The sequence below is a fragment of the Hypanus sabinus genome, chromosome 7, assembly GCF_030144855.1.
Source record: "Hypanus sabinus isolate sHypSab1 chromosome 7, sHypSab1.hap1, whole genome shotgun sequence".
NCBI classification, from domain to species: Eukaryota; Metazoa; Chordata; class Chondrichthyes; order Myliobatiformes; family Dasyatidae; genus Hypanus; species Hypanus sabinus.
Window position 1 is genome coordinate 117534493 of NC_082712.1, and position 17281 is coordinate 117551773.

A 17281-nucleotide genomic window follows, 5' to 3' on the forward strand; every position below is an offset into this window, starting at 1 on the left:
TTTCCTATGGTACTTTTCCAAAGGTTGAAGCTCCAACCAAATATGGCACTGGAGTTTTTCAACTACATAATGTGAAACTGAAACTCTACAACAAATCAGACACGAGGAAATCTGCAGATGCTGGAAATTCAAGCAACAGACACAAAATGCTGGTAGAATGTCTTGACCCGAAACGTCAACTGTACTTCTTCCTATAGATGCTTCCTGGCCTGCTGCATTCCACCAGCAATTTTGTGTATGTTACAACAAATTTGTTTGCAGTTTCCAAGAGTCTGCAGAAAACTCTTATAGGTGTTTAGGACTCAGACCTTATCAGGCATTAGTCAAACCACACTTGGAGTATTGTGAACAGTTTAGCACCTTATACTTAGGAAGGGATGTGCTGTCAATGGAGAAAGATTAGAACAGTACGACACAGGAACAGGCGTTCGGCCCACAATGTTGTGCTGAACCAGTTAAAAGCAGATCCAAAACCCCCAAACACTAATCCCTCCTACCCACACAATGTCCATATCCCTCCATCTTCCTCACATCCATGTGCCTATCTAAATGTCTCTTAAAAGCCTCTAATGTGTTTGCCTTTACCACCATTCCAGGCATCCCCCTGAAAATTACCCTTCACATCACCCGTGAACCTGTTCCTTCTCACCAATGCATGCTCTCTGGTATTAGATATTTCAACCCTAGGAAACCAATACTCCTGTCTACTCTATCTATGCCTCTCAATCTTATAAAACTCTATCACATCGAGATTGGTGGAGTTGTAGATAATGTAGAAGACATTATTTCCCCTCAGCCTCCGACGCTCCAGAGAAAGCAACCCAAATTTATCCTCTCATGATCACACAGGCCCTCTAAACCAGGCAGCATCCTGGAAAACCTCTTCTGCACTGTCTCAATATCCTTTCTCTGGAGGGGCAACCAAAACAGTACACAATACTCCAGATGTGGCCTTACCAGAGTTTTATAAAGTTGCAACATAACCTCTTGACTTTTAAACCCAAAGCCTTGACTAATAAAAGCAAACATCCATAAGCCTTCTTGACCATTTTATCGACCTGTGTAGCCACTTTCAAGGAGCTATGGATTTGGATCAAGATCTCTCTGCTCAGCAACACAGTTAAGGATCTTGCCCGCAACAGTGTACTGTCTCCTTGCATTTGCCTTACCTCACATTTATCTGGGTTCAATTCCATCTGCCATTTCTTTGCCTATAGCTGCAACTGATCTATATTATGTTATATTCCTTGCCAATCTTCTACACTATCCACAACTCCACCAATCTTGATATCATCCACAAACTTACTAACATACCCATCTACATTTTCATCCAGGTCATTTATATACATCAAAAAAAAAGAGGTCCCAGCACAGGTCCTGTGAACCACCAGTAATTGCAAACCTTCAGCTCAAATGTGTCCCTCCACATACTACTCTGTCTTCTATGCGCAAGCCAGTACTGGATCCAAACAGCCAATTCGCAGCAGACCCCATGATCTTAATCTTCTGGATTACCCCCCGTGAGGGACTTTGTCAAATGCCTTATTAAAATCTATGTAGACAACATCCACTTCCTTACCCTCAGCAACTTACCTCATCTCCTTGCCAAAATCTCATCAAGTTGGTAAAACACAAACTGCCCCACACAAAGCCATTCTGGCTCTCCCTAATTAGGCTATGAATTTCCAAATGCTTATATCCTATCCTTAAGAATTTTCTCCAGCTATTTCCCTACAATTGATGTGAGACTTACCAGTCTACCTAGTTTCCAGGTTTTCCTTTATTCCCTTCTTAAATAAAAACATTAGCCACTTGCCAGTCCTCCGGAAGGACATGAAGATACTGGTCAAGGCCCCAGTAATCTCCAGTCTTGCCTCCTTCAATTACCTGGGGTAAATCCCATCATGCCCTGGGGATTTATCCACCTTAATACTCTATTTTTAAAATCTTTTGATACATAATCTTCTACAACTATAAAATGATACAAAACTTCAACAAGTTGATAAATATATAATTAAAACTGAAGGAAAAAACTTAACAAAAAATATATAATGAAAAAAAAATTATAAAAAAAAGAGAACCCCAACTAACTAAACTCCTTGCACTCAGAAGATCCCAGTTTATAATAGAGAAGTTGAATTCCCCCATGACAACAACCCTATTATTTTTACACATTTCCTTAATCTGATTACACACTGCTCCTCAATGTCTCTGTGGCTATTGAAGGGTCTGGTGTACAATCCCATCCTATTCCTGATTTCTATCCAAATGGTCTCGGTGTCCGACCCCTCCATTATGTCACCCCTAAGTGGAGCTGTCATATTGTCCCTGATTAGTAGTGCAAGTTCCACCCCCCGCCTTTACCTCTTCCTCCACCTTTTCCAAAACTTTGAATACCCGGTACATCAATCACCTATTCCTGCCCCTCTCTCATCTGTGTATCAGTAATGACTACACCATCGTAGTTCCATGTACTGATCCATGCTCCAGGTTCATCTCCCTTAACCATAACACACCTAGCATTGAAATATACACACTTCAAACTATCAACCCATCATACCTGTTATTTCAATTTTGCCTTTCAATACTTTCCCTGATGTCTGCCTTCCTGTCTGATCCTTCCCTTACTGACCTGATTCTCTGGTTCCCAGCCCCCAGTTTAAACTCTCCGGAACAGCACTGGCAAACCTCCCAGCCCTGAGCCTCCAGCTCAGGTGTAACCCATTCCTCTTGTGCAGGCCATCCCTTCCTCAGATAAGGTTCCAATGATCCTGTCCCCTGCACCATCTCCTCATTGGTGCTATCACCCTTTTCCTACCTGCACTAGCCTGTTGCACTGGAAGTAATCAGATTACCACCTTTAGGTTTACCTAGGTTTATGGAAATGATCCTGGGAATATAAGCAGTTGATGAGTCTGGGCCAGTACTTGCTGGAGTTTAGAAGAATGAGGGGGGGAGGGAGATCTAATTGAAAGCTTCTGAAAATTGAAAAGCCTAGGAAGTGCGGATATGCAGGGGATATTTTCAATACTGGGAGAACCTAGGATCAGAGGGAACAGCCTTAGAATACAAGAAACATCCCTTTACAACAGAAATAAGGTGAAATTTATTTAACCAGAGCATGATGAATCTGTGAAAGTCGCTACTCCATATGGTTGTGCAAGCCAAGACATTGGGTATACTTAAAGCAAACATTGATACATTCTTGATTAGTAAGGGCATCAAAGGTTACAGGGAGAATGCAGGAGAATGGGGTCGAGAAGAAAAGTAACCAGACAAGATAGAACAGCAGAACAGAATCGATGGGCCAAACGCTGTAATTCTCCTCCAATGTCTTATGGTCCAAAGTGAACTATGAACTAAATATATCACTGGAAGGCCAAAGTCAAACTTACGTAGAGTAAATCTTGTATTCATACAGATACCCGATGACCCTCTTACAAGCAGGCAAAGTTTATCTCACAAACTGACCTTAAATGATAAAGTCTATGCTTCTGAATGCTTGTGTACTAAAGATCAAAGGTCAACTTTATTCAACAAACACCGCTAGTTGGAATTTGTTGTAGTCTGTTGAGGTGACGTGCAACAAAAATATTAAACAATTATAAAGAATAAAGAATTATATAAATTCTGCGCAAATATATAAATACCAGCACATATTTACAATGCAAACAGAATTTTTGTTAAAATGATTTAAAGTGCTTACAATGCGGAATGAGATTCAGTCCTTTGCAAGCGGGGGTTATAGGATCAGGAGAAGTAGAGTCTGTGTGGATAGAACTGAGGAACAGTAAGGGCAAAAGGACCCAAATGGGTGTTGTCTACAGGCCACCAAACAGTTGCATGGATATTGAGTGCAAGTTGAATAGGGAGTTAACATTGGCACGTGGCAAAGGTAATGTCGCAGTTGTTATGGGGGATTTCAACATGCAGGTGAACTGGGAGAATCAGGTTGATGCTGGACCCCAGGATAGGGAGTTTGTAGGGTGCCTACGGGATGCATTCTTGGAACAGCTTGTACGAGAGCCGACCAGGGACAAGGCTATTCTGGATTTAGTGTTACGTAATGAACAAGATTTGATAAGCGATCTTGAAGTAAAGGAGCCATTAGGAGGTAGTGATCATAATATGATAAGTTTTTATCTGCAATTTGAGAAGGATAAGGGCAGCTCGGAGGTGTCAGTGTTGCAGTTGAACAGAGGAAACTATGGAGCCATGAGGGAGGAGCTGGCCAAAGTTGACTGGATGGATATCCTAGCAGAAAAGACAGTGGAACAGCAATGGCAGGTATTCTTGGGAATAATGCACAAGGTGCAAAATCAGTTCATCCCCCAGAGAAGGAAGGATTCAAAGGGGGGAAAGGGGCCACAGTGGTTGACAAAGGAAGTCAGAGATTGCATAGCATTAAAAAAAAAGGAAATATGACAGAGCTAAGGTGAGTGGGAGGACAGATGATTGGTAAGTTTTTAAGGAACAACAGAACTTAACTAAAAAGACAATACGGGGAGAAAGAAATGAGGTACGAACGCAAGCTAGCCAGGAATATAAAGGGGGATAGCAAAAGCTTTTTTAGGTATGTAAAGAGAAAGAAGATAGTTAATTACAATGTTGGGCCCTTGAAGAATGAATTGGGTGAAATTGTTATGGGAAACAGAGAAATGGCAGAAGAATTTAATAAGTACTTTAGATCTGTCTTCACTAAGGAAGACACAAGCAATCTCCCAGATGTATGGATGGGCCAAGGACATAGGGTAACAGAGGAAATGAAACAGATTGACATTAGGAAGGAAATGGTGATGAGTAGATTGATGGGACTGAAGGCTGACAAATCCCCAGGTCCAGATGGCCTGCATCCTAGGGTACTAAAGGAGGTGGCCCTGGAAATTGCAGATGCATTAGTAATCATTTTCCAATGTTCCTTAGATTCAGGATCAGTTCCTGATTGGAGGATTGGAGAATGGCTAATGTTATCCCACTTTTTAAGAAAGGAGGGAGGGAGAAAACAAAGAACTGTCGACCTGTCAGCCTGACATCGGTGGTGGGGAAGATGCTAGAGTCCATTATTAAAGATGAAATAGTGGCATATCTAGATAGCAGTGATAGGATTGGGCCGAGCCAGCAAGAGTAAATCATGCTTGACTAATCTGTTGGAGTTTTTCGAGGATGTAACCAGGAAGTTAGACGGGGGAGATCCAGTGGATGTAGTGTACCTCGATTTTCAGAAGGCATTTGATAAGGTCCCACATAGGAGATTGGTGGGTAAAATCAAAGCTCATGGCATTGGGGGGAAGACATTGACATGGATAGAAAACTGGTTGGCAGATAGAAAGCAAAGGGTAACAGTGAATGGGTGTTTCTCGGAATGGCAGGTGGTGACTAGTGGGGTGCCACAGGGCTCGGTATTGGGACCACAGCTGTTTATGATTTACGTCAACGATTTAGATGAAGGCATTGAGAATAACATCAGCAAATTTGCTAATGATACTAAGCTGGGTGGCAGTGTGACGTGTGATGAGGAAGTTAGGAGAATTCAGGGTGACTTGGATAGGCTGGGTGAGTGAGCAGATACTTGGCAGATGACGTTTAATGTGAATCAGTGTGAGGTTATCCACTTTGGGAGTAAGAACAGGAAGGCAGATTATTATCTGAATGGTGTAAAGTTAGGTAAGGCAGAAATACAAAGAGATCTAGGAGTCCTTGTTCATCAGTCACTGAAGGTGAATGAGCAAGTGCAGCAGGCAGTGAAGAAGGCTAATGGAATGTTGGCCTTTATTACAAAGGGAATTGAGTACAAGAGCAAGGAAATCCTCTTACATTTGTACAGAGCCCTGGTTAGATCACACCTGGAGTATTGTGTACAGTTTTGGTCTCTAGGGTTAAGGAAGGACATCCTGGCTGTAGAGGAAGTGCAACGTAGATTCACGAGGTTAATTCCTGGGATGTCTGGGCTGTCTTACGCAGAGAGGTTAGAGAGACTGGGCTTGTACACGCTGGAATTAAGGAGATTGAGAGGGGATCTGATTGAAACATAAGATTATTAAGGGACTGGACAAGATAGAGGCAGGAAATATGTTCCAGATGCTGGGAGAGTCCAGTACCAGAGGGCATGGTTTGAGAATAAGGAGTAGGTCATTTAGGACAGAGTTAAGGAAAAACTTCTTCTCCCAGAGAGTTGTGGGGGTGTGGAATGCACTGTCTCAGAAGGCAGTGGAGGCCAATTCTCTGGATGCTTTCAAGAAGGAGCTAGATAGGTATCTTATGGATAGAGGAATCAAGGGATATGGGAACAAGGCAGGAGCCAGGTATTGATAGTAGATGATCAGCCATGATCTCAAAATGGCGGTGCAGGCTCAAAGGGCTGAATGGTCTACTTCTGCACCTATTGTCTATTGTCAATGCAATGAACTAGAATGGCTAACTAGACTGACTATATCAGATTAACTGCCGGGAAGAAGAAGCTTTTAAGGTGGCATTAAGTTTTTGTTTTAAATTCCCCTACAGAGATTTCCAGAAGGGAGTTCTAGGAAAATGTATTTTGCTGGGTGTGTAGTCTCCACAATAATTTCCCTGCCCACTTCTTTGTCCTGGACATAGTAATGGTAGATTGATGACCTTTTCTGTTGTCCTAACATGTCACTGTAGCTTTCATATACTGTAAGAGGATGCTGTACCAAACCAGACAGTAATGGCTGCTCTCTATGATAGCAGTGTGTAATTGCACCAGTACATTCTGGGTAAGGTAGATTTTGCCAACTGCCACACAAACTACATCCACTACTGAGCCTGTTGTTAATGAAGGAGATATGGTTCTCCCACAGAGCCTGTGAAATAATAATGCCCAGGTACCTGGATGTTAAAGCAGTGCTAACTATAGAATTTGTTGATGATGAGTGGGTGGAGAAGACTTATTTCTCCTGAGGTTGATATACATCTCCAAGATTCTGAGGGCATTCAGTTCCAAATTGTTGGGATTGCACCAGCCTTGTTAACTTCCTGGTCATACTTGGATTTGTGGCCTTTGGTGCTTAGTCCTGACAGTGGTGTCATCCACAACCTATCAGTTTAACTGATGGAGCACTGGAGATGGTGTAAACGGTGCACAGAGAAACTAGGAGAGTAGACAGAACATATCCCTTGCCTGGTTTCACATACTGCCTCCTGTCAGAGTGCTATTGGTGAATGATTTTAAATGATATAATGACTCTCAAGATCTTAAAGCCAAGACAGATTAAACTTTAGTTATGTTCAAGAGATGTAGCAGGGCATCCAAAATGTGCAGAGATCCAACAAGCAGCAATCTAATAATGTCTAGATAATCTATTTTAATGACATTGGCTGAAGGATAAATATTGGTCAGTATACAAGTATACAGAGGGAACCTTCTTTTTCATTGCAAACACAACATTGCAAACAATAGAACAATATTTTTCTGGTGATCATTGTTTTACTGATGGTCTTCTGTGACAACAGAATAGTCCACAAGTGAACCTGGTTCAAGCCAGCAGGGCATAAATAATTTAATAGAGTATCAGCCCCATAAACAGTTTAATAGAAGATCAGCCCTGTTTTAACTTTGATGGGTAAGAAAAATAAACAGGATCTATAACTCTTTCCATCTCCTTAAGAGAAGATTTAATAATCATAATTCTCCTCGCTGTAATTGCACACATTGAGTGCTTACATCAAATCCGGCGCTCAGCAGCAAATCCACCAGCGGAAACTAACCTGATTTTAAATCTTCATCATCATCATTTTCTAATGGCCAGGACTTATCATCCATTGGAGAAAGTTTGAGCTGTCCAAGTGCATTGGAAGCATCATCGGACACCAGGTCATCCTGTAAATCCACCAACAGATCGGCTGTTGCCATACCTGTAACTTCCTTGTAACTCAGCTGTAAAAGTGATTTACAGAAATAATCTTAGTTGCCAAAAAAAGCAGGTGTTTAAAATTAATCAGGCAAGCTTCCATACTTTAATAAACCAGTTTTCTATAACATAGTACTTGTCAAGTCAAACTAGAGTTTCTAGAAAGTATTGAGACCTAGAGGCAAAAGAAAATAAAATTTAAAAGTAATAGCATGAATCCACTGATAGACCAGACAGAACCCACTGCCTGAGTGCTGCTTCTGCCCGGAACATTGGGGGGACCCTGCAGCGTCACAGCCACAGTCTGGGAGCAGCGTTGGAATCTGTGATAAGATGCTGAACTTTAAATAACTTGAGAGACAGTTTCACGGAAAAGAGCACTGTCTCTGTGTTTGGGTTAGCGTTAGCTTCGCCACGGGGACCATCGTGCACAGGCACTTCTTGGAAATGGTGCGAGGCTTAAGAAGAGCTCATGAACCTTCAGGAGGGTTCGCCCAGTTTGAAAACATAACGGTCAATTAGAGAGCGGAGACTGCAGGTCAAATCCATCTAAACAGTCCGGAGAGGCAGCCAGTCTTATGACTTATGACTAATGAGTAGTGACTAAGGACTAATGACTGATGGAACTAACAGAACTATCAAACTGCCGCACTTGCGAAACATAAAAGGAGGAAGAAGGAAAAGTCGCTTGGTCATTAAGTGGAATCCGGTTAAAAAACCTTCGGGTAGGCATATTCAATCTCTTTCAAGTGGGGAAGATGCACATGTTCAAAGAAGAACAAGAACTCCGACTTGACAGTACTCTTTTTGGTGCTACTATAAATGTTTCAAATACATAACTGCACTCTTGATCCTCCAGGTACACATCCTCCTGCACACTACCTGAGCTGTCAGGAACCTGACACAACTCCTAAGCCAGCTTACACTCCCGTCTAAGGTTAGGAGTGCAAGTCTGTTTTCCTGATTTATTTACTGGATTCCTTATTTGGCAGGAGTGCAGTAGTTTAGTCAATAAAACGGTTTTCTCTTCCTTATTCATATCAAATTACTTTCTTTTCTATTTCAAAGGAAAATATACTGATTCAAAAACAAATGATCCAGCCTTATACATAATATAATTATCTTTTAAATGTTCTAGGCTTTTATTGATTTTAAAAGTGCAAGTTAGCTTTTCAGGCCAGAGTCACAGTTTTCCCGGAATTCCTGTATGCTTGTTCCATGGACTTCACTATCCAGAATGAAAGCCATGATAACACTTGATGAGACAACTACAACTGAGCACTGCTCAGGAAGTGGGAATATACAACCTAATAACGCACAGTTGCCAGAAAAAGTTTGTGAACCCTTTGCAATTACATGGTCATGTTACTGACAGGGCCTGCTCTTCTCAAGAATGATATGTTTATGTGCACCATGCCTCGATCAAAACAACTTTCAGAGGACCTTAGAAGAAGAAGTGTAGAAATGGATGAAGCTGGAAAAGGCTACAAATGCATCTCTAGAGACCTGAGTGTTCATCAGTCCACAGTAAGAGAAATTGTCTACAAATGGAGGAAATTCAGTACTGTTGCTACTCTCCCTAGAGGTGGGTGTCCTGCACAGATCACACCAAGAGCACAACGTGCACTGCTGAAGGAGGAGAAGAAGAATCCAAAGGTAACAGCAAAAGACCAACAGAAATCTCTAGAACTTGCTAAAGTCTCTGTTCATGTGTTCACTGAACAAGTATGGTGTTCATGGAAGGACACCTCAGAGGAAACCACTGTTCTCCAAAAGAAAAACAATGCTGCACATCTCAAGTTTGCAAAAGACCACCTGGATGTGCTACAATGCTTCTGGACACATTCTGGGGACAGATGAGACAAAAGTTGAACTTTTTGGCAGAAATGTATACTATGTTTGGAGGGAAAAGGGCACTGTACACCAACACCAAAACCTCATCCTAACTGTGACGCGTGGTAGAAGGAGCATCACGGTTTGGGGCTGCTTTGCTGCCTCACGGCCTGGACAGCTTGCAATCTTTGAGGGAACAATGAATTCAAAATTGTAATACGATATTTTACAGTAGAATGTAGCGGTCCGTCACCTAAGCTTAAGAGAAGTTGGATGATACAAGACAATGATCTGAAGCACAAGAATAAATCAACAACAGAAAGATTTAAGAAGAAAATTTGTTTTATGGAATGGCCAAATCAGAGTCCAGACCTTAATCTAATTGAGATGCTGTGGAATGACCTGAAGAGGGCTGTTCATGCAAAGTATACTGATGAACTGAAACAGTTTTGTACAAAGGAATGGTCTAAAATTTCCCCTCGCTATTATGCAAGTCTGATCAGCAGCTACAGTGAATGTTTGACAGACCTTATTGCTGCTAAAGGAGGTTCTACCAGTTATTAAATAAAGGGTTCACATACATTTTCCAGCCTGGACTGTGAATTATGAGTCAAAACATTCAACAAAGACATAAAAAGTACAACTGCTTATGTTATTAGTTTAAGCAGGTTATATTTGTTTATTATTGTGACTTAGATGAAGATCAGACCACTTTTATGAATAATTAATACAGAAACCAGATAATTGCAATAAGTTCACAAACTTTTTCTTGCAACCGCATGTCAGACAAGTTATCAAAACAAAATATTCTGGTGACAGAACCCACTTTCAGGAAATTAATAAGGTTGGATAAAACATGCAAAAACAGGGTTAATTGTCCAACTAACGCAAGATTAATCAGATTACAATATTGCACTTTCAGCATACGTCAGTACTGTTTACATGCAGCGATTCAATCGTCATGATAAACATCTCCATTACCGGTGCAAAATCATCACCTTAGAGAAGAAACTAAACCGCTTTAGGGACGTAACTCAGCCAGAAGTATGGTGGGAAGGTAGAAATATTCCAGGGCGAATTCCAGAACGAGTGGTGGGGGGCGATGCAATGAAAATAAAGCAGTCCGTGGGGAGTGGGGAATGAAGAGGGAAAGGAATAGTGAAGGGGGCAAAGAATATGGTTGGGCAGCGAGGTGAAAGGAAGCAAGGAGGAAAACAAGGGACAAGTTCCGACAGGGAGAGGGGAGATGGGACTGATAGAACTGGGGAGCGAGACAACCGGATGAAAAGCAGAGTTGTACGGAGGAAGAGGTGCCCAGACAGTCCCCTCTGCACCCTTCCCCCGTTTCCACTCACCTCTCGCCTCCTGCACCCTCCGCTCTCTCGGCTTCTCACTCTCACCTCCGCTGTCAAGACAGAAATTCTCAGCTACGGCTCGCCACCTGAACCGGAAGCCGTTCCCACCCCGGTCCGCCCGGCTTTACTTCCCCGCACCGACCGCATCGTCACGAATTTCCAAGTCCCTCTGCAATTACTGTCCCCACAAACATCATTTCTGACCCTACCGAGGAGAAGGTGGGAATGGTATCTCTCTTCGTAGAAAACCTACAGCGCAATACAGGCCCTTCGGCCTGCAGTTAGTGAACATTGTTATTTTTTGTTTTATATTTTATGAATAACTTTTATCATATACTGGGGTGCTCTCTTCAGTTACCTGATGAGGTAACCGTAACCTTTGGCCAGGTGGTGCCCAGCCTTCATAGAATATTTCAACCCTTAACCACCACACCGTCCCGTTGGAAGGTCAACAGTGGTGGCCAAGTCACTGCCCATCTGCTGCTGACTTCTAGCTCAAATCCTCCCGCCTGCTCCATATCGAGCAAGAGGTTCTTTCTGCCTCCTCCCCCATCCTGTGAGCTGCTTGGTTCTTGCTCTTTTCATCAAGGCCCAGCGCAGACAGCAACCTGCATGCCGGGAACCCTCCACAGCCGATCTCCATGGGGAATAACCACATCTGCCATCCTTTATCCCTGCACTCCTGGACTAAGAACTGGTATTTCAGGGCCTTCCTCTCCTGAGCCTCCTCACATCCTTCCTCCCATTGTACTGTGAGGTCCACCAGGATGATTTTCTTGTCTTTGGAGGACCGCAGTACAGTGTCTGGTCAAAGTGTGGTTTGCACCACCTCCGGGAACTGCAGCTTCCTCCCCACATCGTCCCTTATCTCCAATGATTTGGCAGCTTGTAGCAGATTGGATTTAGGCCTCCTTAATGAAAATTGACTGCCCCCTGTTTGCCTCTCTGCCAGCCTCTCCCACTCCAGTGTGTTAGCAAGGGACAGCAGAACCTTGTTGTGGCACCACCTATACCTTCTTGTGTTCAAGCTGTTTTGCATCCTGACTGTGAGTGCCAGTGAACCCTGCTGACCACAAAGCTGGCAGTTAGGGTCCTCTCTCAGCCCCCATGGGTGTAGGGAGAGTGTCATACATGGACTGCAGGAGGAAAGAAGTGTGGAAGGGCTGCAGTCTCCAAAGCTCTGCCAAAGTGATCTTGCACTTGGGAAGATCCAATTTCGTTCAGGCATCCTGTGACTCCCAACTCCACTGCCTTCGATACCCGCCTTTCATCCTTGTGGTTCCACACCTCTGCCTGGACCAAGTCCCACCTACCCCTTGCACTTGAACTCCCCCATCATTGGAAGTGTGCAGAGCCAGGGCCTTGCAGTCCCAGGCATGGGTTGCTGATGATGTCTTTCAAATGCAAGGAGCTCACTGCTTGGTTTAAGGCTGAGTTGGCGGCCCAATTTGTGCCTGATCTTGTTGTGATTCCTGCTTGGTTTATTAGCTTGTCATCGGAGCCCCTTGGTGTAAACACAACTCTACACTTTGCCATCTTGACCAAGAGTTGCAACAGACCTGATCATATCTAAAGCCCCACTAAAAAACCTTGGTATAGCCACATCTTACATTTACCAGGGAGTCTGGTTTTATTGCTCTTCATCAGCCACTCTTCAGTCTGCTTTACAGTGTCAGTGGTGTTGGCGTAGTCTGACATTGCCTCATTAAACCACTTTCCAAGACAATTTCAAATTAAATTTATTATCAAAGTATAAGATAATACAACCCCAAGATTCATTTTCTTGAGGCATTCACAGTAAGTCCTAGAAACACAATAACATCAATGGAAGACCAATTGGACAAACAACCAATGTGCAAAAGACAACAAACTGTGCAAATACAAAAGAAAAATAACAATAAATATCAAAAACATGAGATGCAGAGTTTGTGAAAATGAGTCCATAGGTTGTGGGAAGAGTTCAGTGATGTGGGGGTGGAGAAGTGAAGTTATCCCCTCTGGTTTAGTAGGCTGATGGTTGAGAGATAATAACTGCTCCTGAACCGAGTATGGGGGTCCTGAGGCTCCTGCACTTTCACGCAGCTGTGAAGAGGGCATGGCCTGGGGGGGGGGGGGTGTTCTTCATGATGGATGCTGCTTTCCTGCGACAATACTCCGTTTAGATGTGCTCAGTGGTGGGGAGGGCTTTACTGGTGATGGACTGGCCTTTAACCACTACTTTTTGTAGGATTTTCCATTCAAGGGCATTGGTATTCCCACACCAGGCCGTTATGCAACCAATCAATATACTCTCCACCACACATCTATGGAAGTTTGTCAAAGTTTTAAGTATCATGACGAACCTTCAGTGGGTACCTCAGACTGCAAACCAAGAGTATAAAGACGTTGGTGAACACGTTTCCTGGGTCTTGTAGAGATTAATGAAGCGATTATTTGCCTGGCACCAGGCCTCAAGCTCTTCCACCTCCTCTCTGTAGGCCATCACATCATCGTTGGTGATGAGCCCCAGCAGTGTTGTGTCATCAGCAAACTTGACAATGTGATTACTCACGTGCAGTCACGTGTTGGCAGAGCGTATAGAAATGGGCTCTGCACACAGTAGATCATGGGGAGAAGGAGTGGTTGTGCATCCTGACTATCTGAGGTCAGTTGGTTAGAAAGTCCATCACCCAGTTGCACAGTGGTGTATTTAGACTGACAAGAAGGAGGCTGTTCACAAAGGATTGCAGTAACAATTATTTCATTCTCCTTTACACTTTTGAGCTCTGGAAATGACATTAAAAATCTTGAATTTTAAATTTTGGAACTTGTACCCATCTACAATTCTGCTACAGGTTGCTTGTTTTCTGGGTAAGCACTATGTAGGTCCTGTAATTAATTTATATGGATCTTGTTAATTTGATTCATATAAATCCATCAATTCATCCACGGTCATAAAAATACATAAAGTAAAACTGAAAGATGATACATGCAATGACAGAAGGATGTTGCATCCTTCACTACCATCCTTATCACCTCTGCTACAACAAAATATTACAGAAAAAAATGACAAAATATGTGATGAAATTAGCATGTGATGATAGAAGCCATCAGAGGTTTACAAATTCAGTAATAATGACATGAACTAATCACTTTTGCCCATCCCCTTCGTGCCAGATTTTCAGCTTGGTTTGCAGGTCCTGCTACCTCAACACAGTGCTATCCCTGTGCCTGAAAGTAACTAAAGGGGAATATTCTTCTCTTAAACATGAGGAAGTCTGCAGATGCTGGAAACCCAGAGTAGCACATAGAAAATGCTAGAGGATCTCAACAGGTCAGGCAGGAGCCATGGAAATGAATAAATCTTGAATTTTGGATTTTGAGATGTTTTGGGCCAAGACCCATGTTCAGGTCTGAAACGGAAAGGTGAAGATGCCAGAACAAAATGGTTAGGGGAGGGGAAAGAGGTTAGCTAGATAGGTGAAGCCAAGTGGGTGGGAAAGGTAAAGGGGCTGGAGTGGAAGAACCTGGTAGGAGAAGAGAATGGACCAGAGAAGAAGAGGAAGGAGGAGGGGGACCAGAGGGAAGTGATAGGCAGATGAGAAGAGGTGAAAGGCCAGAGTGGAGAATAGAAGCAGAGGGGAGAGGAAAGGAAAAAAATATGAGAGGGAGAAATAGATTGGAACTACACAGTCAGAATATAAGGTGGTGTTCCTTCACCCTGATTATGGCCTCATGTTGACACAAGAAGAAGCCAAGACCTGTTAGAGCATTTTTGGAAGGTTAGACAATATAGTAATTAACTTGAGCTACTGACTCCAGCCTGTAGTCTTCAGATCCAAATATGAACTGTGGATTAAATCTAAAATGCAGCTCTGAACAATGGAATCCTAAGAAAGAGACCCATAGTTAATTGGAAGATGAGATAAAGCTGATTACATGCATTATTTTGGTGTCTGCCATCTGGGTGTGAAGAGGGAGGCATGTAGTTCAAAGGAAGCATTATAAATATGGAATTGTCCTTTAATCTTCAGCATATAAAATGTTGTGTAATGTTGGGTCAGGCAGAGCTTTTGCTCCAAAAGGGTTTCAGTATGATGCTGCTGTATCTAATTTTGTTCAATAAAGAGAGTACTTCATATCTATCAGTACTTTCCTCCAGTGACTTTGTTCATGTGACAACAAACCAACTTGTCAAAATGGGAATGGGAATAGGAATTAAAATATTGGATCACTGGGAAGTTACGCTTTTGGCTGCTCATCAAAAATGGGGAGCACCAAGTGTTACCTCACCAGGAAGGGCTGTTTGGGGCCCTGAATGGTGGTGAGGGAGGAGGTGAATGGGCAGGTGTAGGACTCTTGCAGGGATAGTGCATAGAAGGAGATTTTGGGGAGGGATGAATTGTGAAGGAACCAATCCCTGTGGAAAGCAGAGAGGGGGAGGTAAAGAGATGTTTAGCATTAGGATCCCTTTGGAGGATGATGTGCTGGATATGGAGTCTCACGGGATAGTGAGTAAGGACAAGAGGAACTCTATCGCTGTTAAGACGGGGTGAGCGCAGATGTTTGGGAAATGAAGGAGATGTGGGTGAGGGCAGCATCAATACTGGATGAAGGGATATGCCACTCTTTGAAGAAGGAAGACATCTCTGATGTCCTGGAATGGAAAGCCATGTTCTGGGATCAGATGTGGCGGAGGCGAAGGAACTGAGAAAAGGGGTTAGCATTTTTACAGGAGGCATGCTGGGAAGAGGTATAGTCAAGGTATGGTAGGTCTATAAAAGGTGTTGGTTGACAGCTTGTCTCCAGCAATGGAGACAGAGAGAGTGAAGGAAGGGGTGAGGAAGTGTTAGAAATAGACCAAGTGGATTTAAGGGCAGGGTGGAAGTAATTGAGCTCTGACCGGCAATCAACCCGGACATCAGAAGTTTGAGAGGGGGTGATTTCAATCAGATTAATTGACCAAGTAGAAAAAGGCAGCGTAGGATGGCATCTGCAGAACTGAGCTCTGACCAGTGACCGGTCAGCGTTGGGAATTGATTAGCAAGAGCAAGTTAAAGGAAGGCAGAGGCAAGCACAGTGGCCATTGTTGCAGTGGACAGGGTCAGGGTGGAGATCTTGAGGCTTTAGCTCAGAGGCTTCAGTCCGAGAAAGCAAAAAAAATAAAACTCCAGGTAAGTTTTTTTTCCCTTCTCTTCTTTATATCTACTCAGCAGAGATGCCAGGCAGGGTAATTAAATGCTTCTCCTACGGGATGTGGGAAGGCAGGGAGACCCCAGTGTCCCTGATGACTACAGCTGTGAGAGGTACATCCAGCTGCAGCTTCTAACAATCTGTGTTAAGGAGTTGGAGCTGGAACTGGATGAACTCCAGAACATTCGGGAGACTGAGGGGGTGATAGTTAGGACATACAATAGACAATAGGTGCAGAAGTAGACCATTCGGCCCCTCGAGTCTGCACCGCCATTCTGAGATCATGGCTGATCATTCACTATCAATACCCAGTCCCTGCCTTGTCCCCATATCCCTTGATTCCCCTATCCATCAGATATCTATCCAGCTCCTTCTTGAAAGCATCCAGAGAATTGGCCTCCACCGTCTTCCGAGGCAGTGCATTCCACACCTCCACAACTCTCTGGGAGAAGAAGCTCTTCCTCAACTCTGTTTTAAATAACTGACCTCTTATTCTCAATCCATGCCCTCTGGTACTGGACTCTCCCAACATCTGGAACATATTTCCTGCCCCAATCCTATCAAATCCTTTAATTATCTTAAACGTTTCAATCAGATCCCCTCTCAATCTCCTCAATTCCAGCGTGTACAAGCCCAATCTCTCCAATCTCTCTGCGTAAGACAGCCCTGCCATCCCAGGAATCAACCTAGTGAATCTACGCTGCACTTCCTCAATTGCCAGAATGTCCTTCCTTAAACCTGGAGACCAAAACTGTACACAATATTCCAGGTGTGGTCTCACCAGGGATACAGAGATGTTGTTACACCCAAGGTGCAATTCATGGGAAACTGGGTGACAGTCAGGAATTAATAAGTCAGTGCAGAGTAACCCTGTGGCCATGCTCTTCAACATCAGTATATCACTTCAGATTCTGTCGGGGGAGGGGGGGAAACGTAACAGAGGAAAGTCACAGTGGTCGGGTCTCTGGCACTGATTCTGCCTCCGAGACTGAGAAGGGAAGGGGGGTGGAAGAGGCACACTACAGAGATAGGGGATTCATTAGCTAGGGGAAT

The 17281-nt window shown here is 43.4% G+C and overlaps 1 protein-coding gene across 1 annotated transcript in view; it reads right to left on the minus strand.

Moving 5' to 3' along the window:
* The window catches only part of arhgap1 (Rho GTPase activating protein 1), a 59173-nt gene extending 48005 nt beyond the window's left edge, over positions 1–11168 (minus strand). Inside the window, exons 1-2 of the mRNA XM_059975464.1 lie at positions 11057–11168; positions 7726–7894 (exon numbers count right to left, since the gene is read on the minus strand). Coding sequence (XP_059831447.1) covers positions 7726–7870 — 145 coding nt within the window. The 5' untranslated portion in view covers positions 7871–7894; positions 11057–11168. The remainder of the gene's footprint in view (positions 1–7725; positions 7895–11056) is intronic.
* Positions 11169–17281: the final 6113 nt, after the last annotated feature.